Source organism: Pelophylax lessonae (assembly GCF_965119305.1).
Source record: "Pelophylax lessonae genome assembly, chromosome: 3".
NCBI classification, from domain to species: domain Eukaryota; kingdom Metazoa; phylum Chordata; class Amphibia; order Anura; family Ranidae; genus Pelophylax; species Pelophylax lessonae.
Window position 1 is genome coordinate 623,180,346 of NC_138770.1, and position 23,632 is coordinate 623,203,977.

At 42.8% G+C, this 23,632-nt stretch overlaps 1 protein-coding gene across 1 annotated transcript in view; it reads right to left on the minus strand.

Moving 5' to 3' along the window:
* Positions 1–935: 935 nt before the first annotated feature.
* The window catches only part of VASH2 (vasohibin 2), a 153,560-nt gene continuing 130,863 nt past the window's right edge, over positions 936–23,632 (minus strand). The window contains exons 6-8 of the mRNA XM_082251367.1: positions 16,189–16,570; positions 12,666–12,778; positions 936–1,230 (exon numbers count right to left, since the gene is read on the minus strand). Of these exons, the coding sequence (XP_082107493.1) occupies positions 1,158–1,230; positions 12,666–12,778; positions 16,189–16,570 (568 nt within the window). The 3' untranslated portion in view covers positions 936–1,157. The remainder of the gene's footprint in view (positions 1,231–12,665; positions 12,779–16,188; positions 16,571–23,632) is intronic.

The window sequence follows — 23,632 nt, forward strand, 5'->3', positions numbered from 1 at the left end:
ACGAAAACAGTACACATTAAATGATAATCATTCGTTCTGTTCACATACAAGAAAGATTTTGGAGTTTGTCCCTTCAGAAATGTGGAAAGACTGAATTGGATGTCAAAAGTTGTGTACACACGATATGAAAATTGAACAATCCTGCCTCGTACAGAATTTTTTTTTCAGATTTTCTTATAGTGTGTACCCCACTTTATTTGAAGAAGCTGATTGGCTTCCGTACACAGCTGCACCAGATTTTGCTCTCTCCAGTGTTAGTAAATCAACCCCTTTGTATAAGAGGGCAGACTACAAACACTAAAAAAGTATAATATGTGGAAATAAAACTGTGGTTAAGACTGAATGTTCATGTTCTTGTATAAGCCCAACTGTGAATAGCAAAGGAAGTTAAAAAAAAAAAAAAGTTTTTAAGCTGAAAGAGGTTTGTGCTGATGTTGCAATATTGTCATCTGGAATTATCACCATTTGTTATATTATCATACTCACTTCCTCCATGAATTGCTGCTTTTCAGACACATTTTGTATAAAACGTACATAATGCTAATTTAATGTGTTATTGATAAAACAGTAAAAGTCGGTGCAGTCCGATTTCGCATGGTCTAAAAATTATTGTGGTGCTGAAACTGCCATGAAAGTTTTGCTGTACGTGACAGAGAATGTAGAGTTCGAAGGCAGCCATCTTGCATTCCACATTGCGGGGACACGGCCAAAGGCTGTAAAGCTTAATCTGAAGGAAAGGTGTCGCTGTTGGATCTGGTCTCCTCCTCACACTGGTTACACGCAAAGCTCACTTCAATACTTCGCAGTATTCAATACACAATGCTGTATCCCTAGAGGAGGGACGCAAGTACCCATAGTGTCAGTTCTGGAGGGATAAAGGGGGGGAAGAGACATGAAGTGACCAAATAAAAAGAAAATGAATGTGTCCGGGGACATCCAGGGACTGTGTTCAGCCTGACCGTGGTGTTTTTCCAAAGCTGGCAAAATTTATATTTAAAAGGAAAAGCAAAAAAATAGTGTAAAAATGCAAATCTTTCAATTAAAAGCATAAATAAAAATTTGATAATAAATAGTCACAGATCTTTAGAAAAAAAAATAGGGGATGAATGGGGTAAAGTGCAAAGGGAAGCACCAGGGATTCTTGTGTCACTTCCTTGTTAAATACGAATTTGGTATCCGACGTCATTCAGAGTGCTGAGGTCCGCTGGTTTCTTGTCTGTCATCGCCGGCCTGAGAACGAGAACACAAGTTTAAAGTTAGGAACGAGTTATATGAGAATATGTTATACAACTGGGCAATTCATTTACACATTCTCCTACAGACTGGTATCTAAAAGGCAAGTACAAATTAGTCCAAGTGAACAATAAGAGTCTAATGCCTCGTACACATGCATCGATAGTTGGCCGTGAATTTTCGGCCAACGTCCGATCGGCCGGTTTTCGGCTTGTTAGTATGATGCTTTCGACAACCGACTCCGACTTTTCAGCCAAATAAAATCTGGTGTGCAGGCTATAAAATTTTTGTTGGCTGTCACCACAACGGCCGATTTTCCGTCAGTCAGTACAGATTTCGGCAGACAAAAATCTGATGAGCAAGACTGGGCATGCTCAGAGAAGAAAAAACACACGGAAAATAAACCAGCACATGACATCACTTCTGAAGTTGATTTTTGTTGGCAGAGAAAATTTGTGTGCAGTCGGCACATTCCAACCAACACAACAACACTGGACAAAAGTCGGCCAATCGATCGGCCGATAATCGTTGCGTGTGTACGAGGCATTAGAGTCACTGGCTAACAGGATTTTGGATTTGTGATGAGGAGCTCCATGGTTTGTGCCTGCAATGACGAAAACCAACTTTTTTAATTTCTCAGGATTGTGATAAGTTATGTTTGGGTCCTAGAGCCCAGAGACTTTGTAGAGCTTTTAGTGGGATAAAGCCTCTATACCTAGGTCCACATCTTACCTATCTGACAGACCTCATTATTGGTCTCAACTGTGCGCAAGCTTTTGTTTATGTGAGCTGAATGATGTTCAGGGCTCACTCTCTGCTGCTGGGTGAAACAACAGAGTGCTGACAGAACACTAAAGAGGTAGATGGACAACCTGTTTTCAGGAATGGAAATACGTTTAGTTCGTGGCTTGAACACTATACAAAGGTGTCCTGCATTAAAACTAGATTTGTTGCTGCCTTGCTGAATAAGGCCCCTTTCACACAGGGAGTCCGTCAGGCGGACTCAGTTTTTCTCACCGGGGGATCAATGCGCTGATCCTCCGCTGAGCAGGAGGATGGCAGCTCTGTCTCTGCGCTGTGTGCGGAGACACAGCTGTCAGGTCCCGCTGTTCTCTATGGGGGAATCGGATGGGAACGGACCGTCTGTCCGTTCTCATCCGATCCGATGGACGAATGGAAAATAGGGTTTCCATCCGTCCAGATTTGACGGATTGGATCAGATGTCAGCAGACATATCACCGCTGACATCTGATGCCCCATAAAGATGCATGGAGCATTCGTTCAGATCCGACTGAAAAACGGACAGGCGGATCTGAACGGTCCGCCTGTATGAAAGGGGCCTTAAAGTGCAGGACAAACTTAGTTAGGCTATTCCTGGGTATCCGCCACTGCTAATACCAGGTAAGTCTGTCCTCCTTACACCAGTTAATTACAAAGATGATATTTATGGGATCTGTTTTATCCGCTGAAGGATTTTTAATTTGGTTCAGCCAGTTTTGTGTCCCAAGAACCAATGACAGAAACCACAGCCAAGTTTAAGACCTTACTTTCTTTTGAAGGAGATTTCAGCCTGCTGGCTGCACAAACAAAAAGCAGGAGCACACACTTTTGAGGTCACCTCCGGATTCACTCAAATACGTTCTAAAGGATTCTGGTTCAAAGCAATTCAACTGCATCAGCAGCAACTGCTAGGCCACTTACTAGTTAAGTGGATGTAAAACTAAAGTTTCCCAGCTTCACTGTGAATGACGTCATTGTCCTATACATACCCTAAGTTTTAGATATCACCAGTTTCTATTCCTAATAAAAATAATATTTTCCAAGTATCATGGTAACAGCTTAACTCCAGGCAGTTATATAAAAACACCAAATTATGTAGTTACGTGTTCATTTAAAAAAAATATATATAAAATTCAGACATAAATGCACCCAATTTTATCTTGGTATAGGCCTATTTCTCTTATAGAAGCAGTGGACTGGGAGGGGAGTGGGAGTACTAGGTGTAAATCTGTTATACTACTCAACATGCATGCTAGCAAGGAACATTCTGACAGAAGAGAGCAGAAGGATGACTTTTGAGTTGTTGCTCCTTCACTGGCCAATCAAAAGTTGGAGAGGAAGAAAGAACATGGGGTGCTGGATCATTTAGCGTTGGTAGATAACCTGGTAAAAAATATATATCATAAACAGCTTTTGAAAGGATGAAAGCCATACACAGGCTTGCATCTGCTTGGAGTGTAGAGTTGTTACTTCACAAAAGCCTTTGAAACGTGGCTTTTATGAAATAACCCTTTAATATTTTTTTCTGGACTCTGTGGGGTTTATTTACTAAAACTGGAGAGATGTAGCTGTGCATAGAAACCAATCAGCTGTCGGGTTTTATTGTCAAAGCTTAATTGAACAAGCTGAAGTTAGGCTCGGTTTACACTTGTGCGATGCGGGAAGGCTGCGAATTCACAGCCTGTTCCCGCATCGCATCCGCACATCTGGCAGTTCACACTGCCATATGCGATACGCAGGGGGTGTCAATTAAATGTTAACGACACCCCCAGTTTGATCGCATATCGCAGTGCGATCTGACAGTTCGCACAGAATCGGATCGCACATGTGTGAACCACTGTGCGATCCGATCCTGATGCGGCTGAAAAAAAGGGTCCTGTGCGTCTTTGCTACAGTGCGAATTTCAGCCATACAAAGTGTATGGCTGAATTTGCATCCGCACATGAGATCGCATGTAATGAAGGAGCAGTGCGCTCCGAATTACATGCGATCTCCGCAGCCGCAATAATGTGAACCGGCACTTAGAAGCTGATTTGCTACCATGCAGAGCTGCACCAGATTTTGCACTCTCCAGTTTTAGTAAATTAACCCCTGTATCACCGGCTTAGCACTTTCCTTCACAAGCTCTAAGTTTAAATCACAAGTTGATGGCAGGATGGTGACCAAGCTCTCTTGCTTAACTGCAGTAGAGAAAACTTAGCTCGCCAGTCTGGCTCCGCTGTGGTAGGGCTATGTATATCTCAGGACTCCATGGAAAAAAATGTAAAATTCTTTTTCAGGTGAACAGCTCATACATTTTATATATATTTAAAGTTTAAGAAAGTGGACAGCATCAGCAGGTAAAGTTAGTTATCTATGCAAATAACCAGATGGGTCCCAATATAACCATATAGCCATCCAAATCTATATATAATACAAAGGGGTTACTGCACAGTGAGTAATACTGAGCTGTAACCCCTTATGTAACAATAAGATGTTTTGCCTAGAGTTTAGCATTAAAGTGTTTGTAAAAAAACAAGGTTATACTTACCTGCTCTGTGCAGTAGTTTTGCACAGAGCAGCCCAGATCCTCCTCTTAGGTCTCTCGCTGGCGCTCCTGGCTCCTCCTCTTTAGCCTGTGCCCCCATAAGAAGCCCCTTCCTATGGGGGCACTCATGCAGGCTCGCTCCCAAGCCCCACTCTCTGAGTCCATAGACACAGACAGCAGGGCATGTCCCCCGCCTCCTCGCCCTCATCACAGAGTTTGACAGCCATTGGCTCCCGCTGCTATGGATCTGCCTGGTTAGGAGAGCTCTCGTGCTCTCATGCACAGCTCTGGATCGCAATTGGGCTCAGGCAAGTATAATTTGGGGGGGGGGGGGGGATCCCAGGCACAGAAGGTTTTATACCTTTATGCATAAGGTAAAAAGACTTAAAATGGTTGTAGAGCCATTGGCTCCCAGTGCTGTCAATCAAAGTTATTGTCGAGGGAGCAGGGGGCAGGGCCGAGTCCCATGGAGTCAATAGAAGCAGCAGCAGGGCATCGGGTGCCAGCACGCAGAAGGGCCCCCATGGGAAGGGGCTTCCAGGGGGACAGGGGCCAGGAGCGCTAGCGGGGGACCCGAATAGAGGAGGTTCAATTGCACAGAGCAGGCAAGTATAGACAGGTTTGGTATTTATTTTTTTTAAATGACCTTTACAATTACTTTAAGGCTTTAGAACCACTTCAAGGGTACTATTGCAGTATTATTACGTGAATGGGTCTTCGAAACTAATAATGGGACAAATTTAACATCTGAGCTAGCCAGTCTGACATGTCCTCTGTTAAAAGTTCACTCCTCACCAGCCGCCTCCAAGTGACGTTAAAATGCCAAGCTCACGTCAACAAGAAGACAGTGACAGCTGGGGCAGGATGGCATTTGCCCCTCGTCAGCTTGCGTAAAGATGGGATGCTGAGGCAGGGAAGCACAAATAGAACCAGGGTGTATGAATACCGATGACTTCAGAGGCATCTAGTAGATCCTACACTTTGGATATTTCTGGAGCCTGGTGAATGGGAAAGACTGAAGGTCTATGCAATGCATTATAATAATCAGCACATGGAACAGGAGTCCTCACTGAAATGTCAATGACAAGAACTCATGGATCATATATAGCTCTTCATGTAATCTCCAAACTCCAGCTGCTGGGCTCACTGTAGAATATAATTGGACCATGACGCTTATCCCGCCTTAACCCCCTAACTCATAACAACGGCAGTGTTTACAGGGGGAAATATTTTGGCTTGCCTGAATGGAGAGGACGGACGAGCCTTGGCACAACACCGAGAGGGGAGTAGTGTGACATGAGGCAGCAGAATCTATAATTACACCCTGACATGTAGACAGGGATAAATTTAACTTAATACGAGGCCTACGTCACCAGTGCAGCCTGCACCTGTCCGTTATGTCACCAGTATTTCAGGAATGTATTATTATGTTAAGATCAGCAGCCTGTTTAATGAAGGAATATTATATGTTACCTACAAAGGGGGAAATCTCTCTGGAAACTGGGAGTGACAGCAATAGGCAAAAATCTCATCATCCAAAAAGGCCAACATCATCACTAAAGTACAATTTCTACTATTTTCAGTACAGATGCACTACAGTTTGTAACCACTGTAATTGTTTCTATGTTTGTTTTATTGCTCCCACCCATGATAGACTTTTCCTGGCAAGGAGTGTTGTCTCCAAGGGTTAGAGAGGCTGGATTCACCCCTTTTTTATGGATAGTGTAGGACCCACTGATAATGGGGTACTTTGACGCAGTGGTGGGCTTGAGCACGATATGGCCATATGGTGGGACTAAATCCCCATTTTTATTTATGGATTGTCTCCATATTTGATAGTCATTTCTTTTGCATGTGTGCGCTATTCTTTTTTAATATACATGTCGCTTGGTCCATAGCTGCACTGGCTTTAGATATACATGTTCAAGGTTTGCTCCCCCATTTTTTTGCTTGTTTATTATGTATTTGGTCTGACCAGACTTCTGAGGTTGAGCACCCCATCCCCCACACACACCTGTACTCTATCAGTGTCCACTATCAAGTAGATATAGGAGGAGTCCTTTGTAGTGCATTAGCACATCTCTCCCAGCAAGGAGTGTTGTCTCCAAGGGTTAGAGAGGCTGGATTCACCCCTTTTTTATGGATAGTGTAGGACCCACTGATAATGGGGTACTTTGACGCAGTGGTGGGCTTGAGCACGATATGGCCATATGGTGGGACTAAACCCCCATTTTTATTTATGGATTGTCTACATATTTGATAGTCATTTCTTTTGCATGGTTGCGCTATTCTTTTTTAATATACATGATAGACTTTTCCTTACTTGTCCAGTTTGGAGCTGGCCTTTATTTCTTTGAAAAAGATCACACGTGGGGTTTTTGCATTTTTCCCCCCTCTGTTATGCGTTTAACCACTTCAATACAATATATTATACCAAAATAACGCTTTTACTCCCGTACTTCCCAGGCCAATTTTTAGCTCTTGGCACTGTAATAAATGACCCCTTTTTGGAAAGTAGACACCCCAAGGTATTTAGTAAGATTTTGAGTTTTTGGAAGTTGTAATCTTCTCTCACAATTCTTTGAAAAATGAAGAAAACAAACATTTTTTTTTGTTTCACAATTGTTTACATACTGTCACCAGAGCAGTACAGTGTTATATGATTGGTGTGTCGGTGCTCAGGGATACTGACTGGTGACAGTATGTTAAAAAAAGTTTTTTTTTTACAATTTTCTTCTTTTTTTATAATATTTTTGTTACATACTGTGACCATGACCAGGGCAGTGGATTGTTACCATAGTGACACTACTACTCTGGAGATTGGCCACAGCTATCACAATTCTACAGTGCACTGTGATTGGTCCTGTCTGTACCATGTGATCACTGTGACCAATAACAGAGATCACAATACTACACAATGAATAGCGATGAAAAAAGCCATTTATTGTTTACAATGGTTATGTGACAAATCACAGCAATCACATAACCCTGGGGCCAGCCCAGTACACCAATCTGTCATCCTCCATCTGTCACAGCGGGTGACAGATGGAGGAGTGTGGCTGGAACATCATATGACATCCTCCCGAAATCAGGGAGCCCAGCCATCATGTTAGTATAGGCTGGGCGGGAAGCAGTTAAACTAAAGGCTGGAAGGCATCATGTACTATCAGCATGACAGGGGTACTGCAATGCCTCTCATCTTTGACTTTAGAGTCACCCCCCCCCCCCCTTAGAAAAAGACACTATATGGCCAACATTATGTAGACAACCCCTCCAAACTATTATGTTCAGGTTGGTTCCAATGAAGGATACTGTTACCACTATAAAAAGTGTGCATCCAACCTTCAGTTAACCAAAGGCAGTTTTCTTTTTTTAGTAGGACTGTGCCCCTGCGCACAAAGCCAGCTCTATAAAAACATGAGTTTGGTATGGAGGAACTCAAGTTATTCATAGAGCCCTGACCTCATTCCTACTGAACAACCCTACTGAACCCTTTAGGATGCCAACTGCAAGCCAGGTCTTCCCATCCAGCATCGGTACCTGACCTCAAAATGGTGTTTTGGCAGGAGGGGCACAAATACCTTCAGGCACACATAAGAAAACCTATCTAGATTTAAGGCTGTTACTGGACAACTCTATATTAAAAAGGAAATGTACAGCCATAGCTCGTTTGGCTGTTCATCTCCTATGGATTACAGGAGTGCAGTTCATTCTGCACTCCTCTGACCTATTTTCAGCAGAGAGCGGGCTGAAGTCCTTTCTCTGCTGATGTCACAGAAGTCAGTCCAGGCACCGCGTCATCATGACAATGGAAGTCGGGATCCACCAGGTGCCTGGACCAAAACCGGGCTTAGCCTCTCAGCGAGCTGCTGAGAGGCTGACCCGGCCGCTTCCCTGCCCCTCCATAGCCCAGCACATCCAATGATCGAGGAAGGGGCAGAGCAGAGAGCTGTGATTGAAAACCAGCAGCTCTCTGCTTGGGGAGCTGTCAGAACTGACCGATCGATGCTGCATCCACCTAGGTAGTTATAAATCTCTTTTAATTCTGATTGTTTTGGAATGCGATATCTGAAATGTTCATATAGGTTTGATAGTCAGGTGTCCACAAAGTAAATCTGCACTGTTTGACTGAATACTCTGATTCTTTTGTAAGCTCAGTAGTTCTCTTTAATATTAGGTTTAAATATAACTAACTGCATGGCCTAGGGACACATGTAAAATAGGCAATCAGCTGCTAATCACAACCATAAAATGATGACTGAGCTCTAATTGGTAGCTAGAGGCAGCACAGACACTTAATTTCCTCGAGGATCAGCTCCTCAACAGCACAAATCTTTAGTAAAAAAAAAAAAAATAACTCCTGAACATTTAGATGTGCTTCAGTCCTGTCCCTTTTTTGATGCTTTCTGTACACAGGTCAATGAAATTACTGGAAAATTCTCAGATTGGAAACTTGCCAAGACGCCTGGATTTTCCCTTTTACATCATAACTCTATTCGGACATTGGCCTATAAAGTCAATATTTCGCCACCTGGTTAGCGCAGCACGGTCCTGCATACTGGCACTAGGAAAGGCCTCTCAAAAACTGACAGTCCAACAATGGATCAGAAGGGTGGAGGAGATTAGATAGATGGGGAGTCTCACAAGTTTCATAAAGAATACACACACTAAATTTAGAAATACACGGTTTTACTGGATTGAATTCACATCCACTGATTCATTCAAGCCACTATTAGCTGCCTAAACTGGTTGATGTCAAGGCTACGATATGTGTGAACACTGACGGAGATTGCAGGCCCATTTTCAATACCATCATACTGTCTGGTGAAATGTCCCTTTCCCCAGCTCGACCTGTGTGCCCCCCCTTCGGTGGCACCCCCTTTTTACCTGTTATCCTCTCTCCCCCTTCTTTTCTCAGCCTCTTATACAACCCCATGCCCACCTTAAATATTCTACTTCATGTTACACAATAAATCCTAATTTAATACCACCTTTCAGGTCCCACTTCTTGACTTTTGGGCAAATACTTGCACTAACCATTGCACCTCCCTTCTAGATTGTAAGCTCTAATGAGCAGGGCCCTCTGATTCCTCCTGTATAGAATTGTACTGTAACTGTATTGTCTTCCCCCACACTGTAAAGCGCTGCTCAAACTGTTGGCGCTATATAAATCCTGTATAATAATAATAGTAAGTGCTGGGTCCCCTTTGACACCATTATGCTACCCATACGGGTAACCTCCTTTTGGTACAGGCCCCTGGATCTCCACTGTTAATGCTTACTATCTTATTATTGCGTTTTGGGAGCCCTAGTTTGTTCTCTATCTAGCCTTCAAATTATCCCTAAGGCATCTTCATACAACTCCTAATACCAGTAATGCTTACTACTGTAGCTCATACCATCCTAGGCCTCAACGGCTATGCAATGGATTGTTCTATTTGTCCTTACTGTTTCTCTTTCTTTCGGTTTTGTAACAATTAAAATGTATAAATAAAGATTACAGAATAAAATAGAAGTTTATCTGCTTGAGGAGGAGTTACTAAGAGCAAGGAATTTAGACATCTGTATCCAAGATGTCCATCAGGCTAATGATGGGTTCATTGTACTGGCAGCGTCCTCTTTGTGAAACCTCCCAGGCCCTTATTAGCTAAGTCTCTTGGCTCTTAAACTTATATCAAGGCCAGCTGGCTGTCAGAACAGCTTCAAAGGCTTCATATAGCAAACTGATCCTGCCAAAAAGAAATGCGTTGCTGATTTGCAGTTTTATGGGCAATAAAGATCCAGACTCACCAGGAAAAACATGAGGAATCAGCTGCAGGATGAATGAAGACATTGACAACCTCTGACCCTATGGCTCTTAGAATTTACATGTCTACTGCATATGGAACATGATCTTGTTAATGAAGGACACAATAGGTAGAAAAGCACTTGGTTCTCTCAGTAATGAAGGGTTCAGAGAAGTTGAAAAAAGTACTGTGTTTAAAGAGGCTTTGCCAGCAACTTAAAAAACCTGCCAGTAAAAGTACACAAATAGATTTTACATTTTTTTCTTTCATAAAAGAGTTTTTACTCACTTGCAATATGCCTTTGCACTTGCTAGAAAATCTGAATTCTTTAGGAAGAGTTAATTCCATAGCACAAATGCTATTCCCTCTCTCTCCTTAGACATAATTGTCTTCCGCTCTTCTGAGTGTGTCTAATGGCGCTTTTCCACTGCATGGAACCGAATGGTTCGGCTCGCTTTTGTGCTTTTCCACTGCTGTTACCGCATGGTATAGTGTAGGAACGGTTCGGTACGGTACAGCGGCGCTTTTCCACTGCATGGAACCGAACGGTACGGCTCTCAAAAACAGTACCACCTTGATTGTGGTTCCAAGAGGTACCATACCCGGTACCATATCCCACAATCCTTTGCATGCAGTCACTACTAGCCACTTATTAGTCAGAGAATCCCAGCCACCCCTTTGTTATCCCACCCACTTAACTTTAGTACTACTTAAGTGGAAAAGCAAACCGTACCGAACCGTTCCAACACCGTACCATGCGGTACCAGCAGTGGAAAAGCAAACCGGGCCAAGCAGGGCCGAGTAGAGCCGAGCCGGTACTTGCAGTGGAAAAGTGCCATAATAAAGCTCTGTGTTAGCCCAGCTTCTCAACCACTCACTTCCCTACATAATCTTTTAAATAACCATTGGGGAAGGAATGATGGGGAATTCTATAGAGTAATACTTGAGTGACAGTCTCCAGGGGCTGCTGATAATACAAGATCGATATACAATGATAGATCCAAGATGGTGGAGATGGTAGTCTCAGATCTTTTAGATTTCTACACAAGGGAGACTTTTGCAGGTAAATAACATGAATAAAAGTACAATAAATGTACATATATTCTTATGGGAAGATTGCTGTTGAATAGAATGGTCTGGCCACGGAGTCTCTTTGGGCCTCATTTACACTGGTACTGTCAAACCTGTGTTTATGTGCATTTGGGAGGACATCTCTCAATGCATATAAATGCATGTAATGATTTGTCAATGGTGCCATTCATACTGCATGTTTAACTGCATTTGGGTCAGTTTACCTGAAATTAGAGAAAAATATAAAATTGTGTGTGTCCTGGATCTGATTAGACACTCTAAATGCATGTAAACATGCCTAAATTCAACTAAACCTAATTTAAAGCAGGAACATCTAAACATAGGAAAAAAACATGATCTGTGATAATAAAGCCCTTTGCACACATGGGTGTCTAGGTGCAGTGCATCCCTCTCTATTTTGGTGTGTCTGACAGGGATAGGTGAAGGGTTTAGTCCTGTTGGAGGACAAGACAATGCTGTACCGAGTAGCACCTGCGTTTAGGGCCTGTGCATGCTTCTGAACACAGGTACCACTCAGTACAAAGCCCAGTCCAGCACCTGCCATAGACTTTGGTAGGATGCTTGTTTTTAGAGCTAGACCCTGCACCTGAATGTCACAGTCACACTAAGACGCTGGGAGGGACGCACTGTTCCTAGACAGGCCGAGATGTAAGGGGCCTTAAAGTTCTTTATACTTCCCAGATTACTTTTCTTGCATTTAGAAAAACTTATCCTAGGATTGCCATTGTGAATTAAGCCTTAAAGGGTTTGTTACCCTAACATTTCATATTCCTGATCTGTGTCTGTTGTACCACGTACTTGTGTTAAAAAGTATCCTGTTCTCTTTGCATTACTATTATAAGCTCTTCAGACACCAACCTCAATCTGAAGAGAGAGAGCCAGGGTTTGTGGCAAACTGGCTCGGAGGGCATAATGAGCACCAGACCCAACTTACCTTGTCTTTAGTTCAGGACAGGCATGGCTTTGCTGACTAGTAATGAGCACTAGTGGTAGTAACCACTGCACCAGCCACATTAAGCATCTTTTGTACATGACATAGCTACCTGGCTTTTTTTTTATTTTATTTTTTTATTGCTGCCGAGGCGAAGGTCAAGGGCTTTAGTCCTAAGTATTTAGATTCCAGCTATCCATGGATTGATAAGAATAAAAGAGTTCAGAACAGTGTAAAACCAGAAAAGTGAAAGCGCTAATGGCACAAAATCCATTCATCCAAGTTTATATCTAGAATCTGAATATTCAATACTCACGACTTGTCTCTCCTGCCGACTCTCCGCTGGGGACTGATGCGGACTCTGGGAGGGGACACCGACTTTCCTCTTCTCTCCTTCACAGGAGACTGAACACTGGAGGACTTCAGAATCTACAAAAATCACAGAGACATAACTTGAGGTTCCTGCTATGAGCCTGGGAAATCTAGAGACAGCTTCATCGCCAAGTTTGAAATGGCACATTAGGGAAATATCCGCAGATAAAAGTAAACCAATGCAGGGACTGTCACTGCTGACTTCTGCCTGCAAATGCTATTTGCCCCCTAGCTGTTCTACTTGCCTCCTGCAGATTCTCTGGTCTCTCTAATTTATGAGTCATTAAACTCTAAAAAGTGTGCAGAACAGCACATGTAAAGTAAAGTCTAAGTCTTTACGTGCATATTTGTTGTAGGTTAATAACTCAAAGTATTGGAGCCAGAGGCTCACTATGACAGCCAGGCAACTACTATTGCCACTTCCATGCATCTCTCAGGATAGGCATCCTTTAAATCAATGGACTCCAAACTGCAGCCCTTGGGGCACTATTTAATCTACTAATACAAACAATTGGGCATAATCCCCCCCCACTGAGACCAGTAAAGGGGCATCAATCCTCCCATTGACACAAACAATGGGGCACAATTCCTCCCCATGACACCAATAGTTGGACCAAATGACACCAGTGATGGGGCAAAATTTCACCCACTGATACCAACGATGGGGCACAATTCCTCCCACTGACACCAGCGATGGGGTATAATTCCTCCCTTTGACACCAACAATGTGGTATTGTTTATTCCCACTGATGTCAGGATCTTGTCTTCTCCCAATGGCCACAACCTGGCCCCCCTAAAGTCTGTGGGACAGTAAACTGGCCTCCTGTTTAGAAAGTTTGGAGACCCCTATTTTAAATTGATTACCAACAGTCTACTGCAGCCTTTCTCAACCATTTTACCCCAGAGGAACCCTTAAAATAAGTTTCAGGTCCCAGGGAACCTCTTAAAATAAATGAATCAGGCCCCCTTGAAAAATTCCCCCAACATTGATCGTCAGTTGGAAAAAAAATCCCCTTCCCCCTTACAGTGGTGGGTGGTCAGAATGCCACCCTTACAGAAGGCTAAAAAGATCATTGGTGTCATGCCAGAAATAAAACGATAGTTTTCACACTCTACAAGACTCTGGTCCAACCGCATCTGGAGTATGCTGTCTAGTTCTGGGCACCGGTCCTCAGGAAGGATGTGCTGTAACTGGAGAGAGTCCAGAGAAGGGCAACAAAGATAATTAGGGGAATGGAGGACATCAGCTATGAGGAAAGACTACAAACGTTAAACTTATTCTCTCTGAAGAAGAGAAGCTTGAGAGTGGATCAGGGTACAAATACCGTACTAGTGACCCTAGCACAGGAAACAAACTTTTCAGTGAAAGGGAATTGAAAAAAGACGTGTGGTCATTCACTAAAATTAAAAGAGAAGCGTTGTAACCTTAAACTGCATAAAGGTGTTCTTTACCGTCAGAGCGGTAAGGATGTGGAATTCTCTTCCACAAGCAGTGGTATCAGTAGGGAGCATCGACAGTTTCAAAAAACTATTAGATGGGCACCTTAATGACCACAACATACAGGGGTATACTGTTAAACTGGTAGATACACTAGCAGCGCTTGCATAGAGAATGAATCCCTAGATATAAATATAAAGTCTCTGAAATTAACAGATGTGAATGTATTGTGATGTCAACCCATATGATGCAGGGATAAAGAGTCCAAAAAGTCCACTTCCATCACTGTGCAGATGCGACCTATACAGCCTTCACCACACCACTGTGCGACCCTATGGTATTAAACTCACCAAAGACCACTGCATACAGGCCAAATGGATATCGTTAACTCCAAGGATCTGAGTCCGACTCAAGGTGGAAAGTAATGGTCCCCTCTCCTTTCTCATAAAACCATGCCAATACGCAGTACATGTAAATGGATTAAATGACACCACATAGCGTGATACTGTATAACCACACGTTTATTCACACTTAAACAATAAAACTCTTCAATGATTGCACTCACAAACGATCGATAAGTGAAGGCATGTATAATAAGGTAAACCTGTGTCCGGTCGACTCCCGCTGATGGTAGGACCTGGTGACCACGCCCTGACCGGTTTCGTCAACCGGTTACCAGGTTCCAGCGTCCTGAGTCTTACCCGGAAGTTTGTCCGCTCTGGTACCGAGCGGCGAACATACCATCAGCGGGAGTCGACCGGACACAGGTTTACCTTATTATACATGCCTTCACTTATCGTTTGTGAGTGCAATCATTGAAGAGTTTTATTGTTTAAGTGTGAATAAACGTGTGGTTATACAGTATCACGCTATGTGGTGTCATTTAATCCATTTACATGTACTGCGTATTGGCATGGTTTTATGAGAAAGGAGAGGGGACCATTACTTTCCACCTTGAGTCGGACTCAGATCCTTGGAGTTAACGATATCCATTTGGCCTGTATGCAGTGGTCTCTGGTGAGTTTAATACCATAGGGTCGCACAGTGGTGTGGTGAAGGCTGTATAGGTCGCATCTGCACAGTGGTGGAAGTGGACTTTTTGGACTCTTTATCCCTGCATCATATGGGTCACAATACATTCACATCTGTTAATTTCAGAGACTCTATATTTATATCTAGGGATTCATTCTCTATGCAAGCACTGCTAGTGTATCTACCAGTTTAACAGGATTCTAGCTCTGTATAGATGCACCTTTTTGTTTGATATTTGTTCTTTAATCGCAGCAGCTGGGATATTGTCATTTTACATTTATGTTTTATACTAAGACCACACATTTATTGTTTTAGTTTTATGTGAGGTTTTATTTGTATCTGAGCGCCGGGTGAGTGGGCTTTGATTTATAGATCCTACTCCCTCGTTTTATACAGGGGTATACGATGTACTAATAACAGCAAACACACACACTCAACATAGGTTGAACTGGATGGACTGGTGTCTTTTTTCAACCTCACTAGGCTGCTGGCTCTGCCAAGTGGAGTTAGCACTGGAACTATATCGGTACCATCAGAAGATCGGAGCTTATTCATTCACGGCTCAAGGAACCACAGGGTTCCACAGAACCCAGGTTGAGAATAGCTGCTTTACTGAATATAAATGCAGACATACAGATCAAATTCTGTAAACGCCTGTATACATGGCTTTTGTTCCTGTCGGAACATTTTACACGTCAATGGAAATTCAAAGGAATCTAAAAAGGAGGTAAAATGTAGGTGCACTCATGAATGTTCTAAGATGGAACTCCGAAGCATTTTGGATGGATCACAAATGCAAGCTGAATGTACCTGAAAGCACAGTGCTTTTATCCATTTGCAGATGCCCAAAATATCGGAGACAAAGGCCACAATAAAAACCTGACAATGGCTCTATTCCTTTCCTCAATCTGTTAAAAACTAAAAAGTTGGGCTTTAAAATGTCTTGACATTTTTTTTTTGCCAAGTGAATTCTCCTGCTTTCTAGCACACCACCCACCTTCATTCTCATGTCCCGGGCGTGCTTCTCCAGCTCCTTTTTGACGTCCGCTCTCACCATCTTGCCCATGTTGATGACAAGATACTTCCATTCAATTGGCTGGAAAGTGTGGGGGTCATGGGGAACATACAAGCCAATTTTCACTTTCTTCACTGTGTGTGAATACTTTTTGTAAGAGTCCTCAAATTCAAAAATGAGTTCACTTAGAGTCCGAAAGGTCAAGGGTTTGTCCATGAGGTCCGATCTCCGGCTCATGCCCAGCGTGCCGTAGCGCCCATTGCAGTGAATCCCCAGCACGACATGGTGAAAATAGTTCCCTGAGAACTGAGTTTTAAAGCTGATGGGGAACCGCTCCACACTTGCCTGTCCATTCGTCAGATATCTTTAGCACAGTGTTAAAGAATGTTTTTTGTACAGCACAGTGGATAATGACTGATCGCCCTGACTTCTGCTATGCAGGAGAATATAGGAATGTAATATTAAGAGATCAGGTACCATTTCAAACTTAATTCCCTTTTTGAATGAATAAATAAATGGACTAGTATATGGCGTTTTTATATTTGCCAGATTTTATTACATATTCAGAAAAATACAAGAGCTCTGCCAGGAAAAACAGAGCTCTGTTCTATGTAAAAAATTGTTACAAACGAGGAACGTGTCAGTCACATGACCAAACAACTATTAGCTCATCAGCTATAATTATATGCTGCACATTGACTCATTACTCTTGTTCTATAAAACAATAAAAAAAATTCCCAAGGGCACCCTCCAGCCAGTCTGCAAAATAGTTAATTTATTTCAACCTTTCAAGTTGTTAACAAAATTTTTTTATTGCATACATTTGTATATACATGTCAAGGTACCTCTGTTAACTGAAGTCCCTAAAGCCTGTCATATATGCATCGAAATTTGGCCAGTTCACCAGGGACCGGCTGGATTTTGATCCATGTATGGGCAGGCTGGATGTACAAATTCGATCTACTGATTGATCAGTTCCATAGGCTATAGCCAGCAGCACTGATCAATATATTTTGATGGCGGGGAAGTCTTCTCACTGTTAGAATACATCATGCTTCATCTCGCCCGCATGTAATATCACGGACATTTTTAAAATGGCGACGCAAGAACAGGGACCCAGGCAGCACAGCAGGGCAAAAATAGGCAAGTATAAAGTAAAAATCACAAGGATATAGGTAAGTAGATTTCTTTATTTCCCCTCAATTATTGACAGGTTTAATGAGTAGGGATGGGAAAGGGGGGAGGCCATCTTTAAATGAAATAATCCCGGTACTGTGGAAGTAAGGAAGCCGCCATTGCTCATCTCTCCTTCTGGAAATACAATTGGCCTGTCTGTCATTCTGATTCGATCCCTTCAATACGTTCCTGATCTGCATGCAACTTTCCAGGTTAAAGCCCAAAGGTATCGACCAAGAGACAGACATGAAATTTCCAGAAGGAGAGGTCATGTAATTTGACATTTTTCGAATGTGAAGGAGTTCAATACTATAATACCTGGTGATCCTGCCATAAAGATCCTTGCTCAGGCACTTCCTGTAATTTGGTGGCAATGCTCTGCTCCTGTCTCCCAACTGTGCTACTATGTTGTCACCTTATAACACATGCTTCCTAGAGAGACTACAAGTGGCCTTGCATGGTCAATAGTTGTCACCATTTGGGAAAATTGCCCCAAAAAATGCCATTTTATCATCGCTGAAGAGCATGTAGACAGGAAGTAGCAGCAATGAGACTGCAGAAGATCACCAGCATTGAGATAGAGAAAATGTGATAGAAGAAAAAAGGCACTTGTTTATGATACACCGAGCTTTAGCACTCTAAGGCTGGCCATACACTATACAATTTTCTTATTCAATTTCCTTTAGATTTACCGTCAACGATGAAGTGCAAAAGCCTGCCTGATTGCATACACATTGAAAGTGTTTAGGTTTGCTCTCATATTATATTGTTTTGGTAAATCTAAAGGAAAATTGAATAAGAAAATTGTATAAGGTATTGCCGGCCTAAGGGCCCTTTCACACGGGTGATCCAATCTGGTCCACCTGTTAGTTCTTCATGCAGACCTGATCAGAAGAAAAAAATAATGGAGGAGACCTGCATCCATATAGATTTGGGTGGACCAGGTCAGAGGCAGCTGGGTGTACACAGACAGCAGAATCGGTTTACTGCCAGCTGCCCATAGAGCAGAACAGGGTCTGTCTGTGTCCACTCTGCAAAAACTAGGAGAAACACAGACCTGTCACCCGCTCTGCTCCGATCGGCAGGGAATCAGCTCACAGAAAAGAGGGTACCCATGGGAAAGGTGCATGAAGCCTCAGGTCAAATGGGTGTTTGCCCAGCTACTCTGAACTTTTTTTGTTCCTGGCAGGAAAAAAACAGCTTAAAATTGCGCCTAAAGCCATGTTTTGCACATGCATGTCAAGCGTTTTGGCATTCGTCCATTCATTTATTCCACTGTCCAGAACAAAAGTCCATCTTAACACTAAAATCCCTGAATCTACAGACATCCACAATCTAACAATAACCTATCTAACCCTGTAAAGAAGAAATGAGTATACATATCTTTTTTAAAGCCAATCAGACCCGATCCCACTCTGAGCTGTCAGCGGCGGCTTCGCTGTGGAGGAAGGTGCAGAGGACACAGCCGACAACAGAAGACCCAAAGTAACTCTATGGGTGATGTCACTTCCCATTCATTTCACAGCCGTTGTTGGCTGTGTCCTCTGCAGAGCTTCCGCCACTGGAGAAAGGATTGGATCAGCTTCAAAAAAGCTATGTATAGCGGTTTCGTCTTTACAGGGCTAGATAGGTTAGTGTTGGATCGTGGAGGTCTATAGATGCAGGGATTTTAGTTTTAGCGTGGATTTACACTTTAATGCTTTCTGGCCAAGGCAATAAATGGACGCTCAAGAGCTGAACGTGCCTAGCTTTTAGGCGTCTCAAGCATTTTCTTCTGATAAAATGCTCCTTTCCTGAATGCGCAGGTGATGTGTTTTTTTTTCAGCCTCTAAACACGTGTACATGCCTATCTGTGCATGGACACATAGGCTAACATAGAGGGGAGTTTGGGCAGAAAAAAAAAAGGCCAAATGCACTTAAAAGTGGCTTTTTATGTTCAGAGTTCATAAGGCCTTAAAGCGGAGTTCCACCCTGGGACATTTTTTTTTTTTTTAATAAAAATACCACCGGGACAGTCAGGGCTAGTGCATTCCACAATGGCTAGCCTCTGATCTGTCCCGGGTTGCACTTACCTGCAAGAAGAAATACTTACCTTGAAAATGTATTGTCCAGCGCTGCCATCTCAGGTGTGGGCAGCTTGAAGCCAGCGCGATCCTCTTCTGTGTCCTCTTCCATCTTCTTCGGTCCCACGATGCACTGCACCGGTCCTTCCGTCACTTCCGGTGTGTCAGCGTCATCCCTGCACAGCTTCCCCTGCTGTGCCGTTGTGTTCTGACAGGGGACCGCTCCCTCCGCAGGACACATTGATCAGCGCTGGTAGCCATTGGCTGATTGGATGCTGGTTTTCCAGCATGCCCGTTCGACAGAAGCTGGTTGCGAGACTGGATTCCTTCACATGCACATGGGCCGAAAGTTGGCCCGGTTCTTGTCTGTGTGTATCTGGCATTAGGCCAGGTAGATGCTCTTCTTGGGGTAGAGCAGAAATACTGTATATTAGAAGAAACACCAAGCAGCACATCATCTATATATCTGGGCTGTTCTCTTTATACTTCATTTCTCCCTAGGAGTGTTCTGTATGTATTGCGGAGACCCGCGCAGTGAGCGCTACAGGTACACAATAATCTATGTTGACACAGTAGATAAGAATCGCAGCATTACGCAACCAGAAGAATTATTGTCAAGCCACCACCTCGGAAACAAAAGGAGAAGTTTAGCAGCGCTGCACAACCAGAGGCGATACTTAACATTTCAGAGGCAGAACGCCGTCTCTTCCTGTTCCATCGTCTATGACCTTCATGTTCTATTCACAGATCTATGCAGAAACAAAGGCAACGCAGGGAAAACTCTAGAGATACAAAAGGAACTTTGTACGAGAGCACACAAGGTGAAAGAGTACATTGGCCAAATGTCCGCATCAGCAGAGATTATGTGAGCCCTTAAAGTGGCCCAAATACTATACAAATCTGATTGTACAATCTAGGGATCGACCGATTATCGGTAGGGCCGATATTCACTTTTATTGAAGTATCGGCCACAAACTTGCCGATATTGCTTCAAGTGGTTGTACCGCCAGATTTTAAAAATACGGCAGTATTTAAAACAGCCAAACGTGGTGTTTTGAATGCTTTTAAGTGGAGAGAAGGGGTTTGAGGTCTTACAGACCCCAGATCCCTCCATAAAGAATACCTGTCACTGCTTATTACTGTCACAAGGGATGTTTGCGGATGACAATGTAAAAATAAAAAAATTTTAAATGTGGAGAAAATCGGCACCTAATATTGGCTATCGGCCTGAAGGGTGGCTGGAAAATCGGTATCGGCCCTGAAAATACGATTATCGGTACAATCTCCTCTATATTTACCAAAACTCCGTAATATGAAGACAAACCCAAACAATCCATTCAATTTGTATTTAAGGTGAACTCTGAAACTACAAGGTGCTTAACCAGCTCAGGTCTAGAGCAAACGTTTTCCATTTTTTTTGCACACATGTAATAATCTTTCTTTTTGGCAATAAAGTGTTACTAAACCCACAACAGTAAAATCAGTCTATATGTGCAGTAAAGCATGCTTGGTATACTCACTGTGGAACCTAAGGGGTTAATCCTCCACATTGTGTAAAACGGCTGTAAATTCTGTCTTCTCTGATCCTCCCCCTCTTCCACTGTCCCCAATCCATCTCCTGATAGTACAGAGCCTTGGGGGCACTCTGCACATGCTCAGTTTGGTGTGTATTGCTAAAGAGTTGTTTTTTTTTCTGTTGGAAGAGTGCATTTCATCAGCACAGAGCCAATCAGCTCTGTGCAGATAGAGGGTCAGGGGTCCTGCAGCCTCAGAGGACAGAGTAAAATGAAAATTTCTTCTACAAGCTTTACCAGACACTGATAGTAGTCACAAGACTGCTATATAGTATATACAGTACTGCTGATGAGAAAAGTTATTTAGCAGTTTATATTTACTAAAATAATTGCATTTCCATGTTCTGTGTACTGTGGGAGAGCAGATATAGTGAATGCAGGCTCCTGGGGAGAGCAGATATAGTGAATGCAGGCTTCTGGGGAGAGCAGATTTAGTGAATGCAGGTTCCTGGGGAGATCAGATATAGTGAATGCAGGATCCTGGGGAGACCAGATATAGTGAATGCAGGCTCCTGGGGAGAGCAGATATAGTAAATGCAGGCTCCTGGGGAGACCGGATATAGTAAATGCAGGCTCCTGGGGAGACCAGATATAGTGAATGCAGGCTCCAGGGGAGATCAGATATAGTGAATGCAGGCTCCGGGGGAGAGCAGATATAGTGAATGCAGGCTCCTGGGGAGAGCAGATATAGTGAATGCAGGCTCCTGGGGAGAGCAGATATAGTGAATGCAGGCTCCTGGGGAGAGCAGATATAGTGAATGCAGGCTCCTGGGGAGAGCAGATATAGTGAATGCAGGCTCCTTGGGAGACCAGATATAGTGAATGCAGGCTCCTGGGGAGACCAGATATAGTGAATGCAGGCTCCTGGGGAAAGCAGATATAGTGAATGCAGGTTCTGGGTTTAGTAACACTTGAAACTCTCAGAAAATGCTATATTTTCTGAAAGCAGAGGCCCTGTAGAACGAAAAGATGATAGCTGCAAATTTTTATCACATGATATTTGCGCAACAGTTTATTAAACGCAAATTTTCAGGAAAAAATATAATAAAATTATTTTAGTACAAACACACAATAGACTACCCATTTTTTGTGTCAGATGCCCAACATGGCAAGTCCTAAAATTGTGTGTGCAAAAAAAAAAAACAATGGTACCCAAAAATCACCATAGGTGATGCTTGTACAGCTCATTAGTTTAGAGTTACCAAGGAGCTCGCGTACTACAATTATTGCTCGCACTCTATTTTCATGGCCATAGGTCACACACATGGTGCAACCGCTGTTTAAACATGCGTGCGCGCATGTGTGCGGAGCAATGGGGGTTACGGCATTTTTTCTGTGATAGGCACTGCACCATGTCCAAAGAGCTAAACTTGCTAAATCTAATGGTGGCCATACATGCTTTGATAAATCAATTTCCTTTTTGATCAATCAGAATAATTGATCTATAGTTGACAATCTATTTGATCTATAGGTCAAATACAGGGAAGTGGATTTTGATCAATCGTTAGGAGACGATTGTAAATTATCAATCATGTCTCTGTTTCTACCATGTAATCCAATAATCTGAAATATTATCTCATCCATTAACAAAGTATCTCAGTGCTGCTTATCGATCCAAAATGATCAATTTTACACCCTGGCCGATCAAATCAGTTTGCAATGTTCAGAAAGGAAGTTATGGCTATTCATTTTTTGCAGATTTAATTATTTTGATCGAACCGCAGATTGTTAGAATAAAAAAAGATCAAAGACTGTATGGGTACCATTAAGATAAAGGAATTAGGTGTATTACTTACCTTTTTCCTTGCTACAGCGCTCCCCTCTCCAATTCTGCGGGTGGGCCCTGGCCACCCTTGTGTACAATGCAAGAATATTGGTCCTACATTATACTTGATGTCAGCAAGTGCCTGCCAGCTGGATTGCCTTAGAAAAGAGGCTTCAGGGTTGCACAGATGGAGGAAGCCTGCCAGAGTGAGGAATATGGTATTACAATCTACCTCTACCCCTAGTCCTAATGAGTACTTAACCCTTGTAATGTGGAGGATCCCACTGCAAGGAAATTTTTTTTCTGCCCAGAGTGGGGATTTAAATCAGGCAAGCCCTTGAACTACATAGTTGATGGTAGATCTAAGGGGGATTGTACAACCAGACTGTAAAGTGTATGGCCATCTTACCTCTCACACAGGCACAATGGGAGATCTCAAAGTTTCTACCAAAAAGACATTCTATGCATAGAAAATATATGCAGCTGAAAGAAAATAAAGGAGGAACCTCCAGGCTCCTTGAGGAAAGGCAGAACAAAGTTTATGTTTTTGCCCATAGTGACCAGTCAGGTTTCAGATGTGAAAAAATGAAACCAGGACTCTAATTGGTTACTGCTAACAACATCCTTTTGTCGCTTCTTTATTTCTCCATCTTTATATATAGACCCTATAGTAACCAAATCACGCCTTTCTTCTGAATGATCTGAACTGCTGAAAACTGGCCCATGGTTGCAATGGGATACTACACATAACTGCTCCTAGAATGTGCTTCAAAAATATATCTCTTGGAGCAAACCAAATACAAAGTATGCATCATATACTGACATTAGTCTTAGTATTTGTGCAAGCT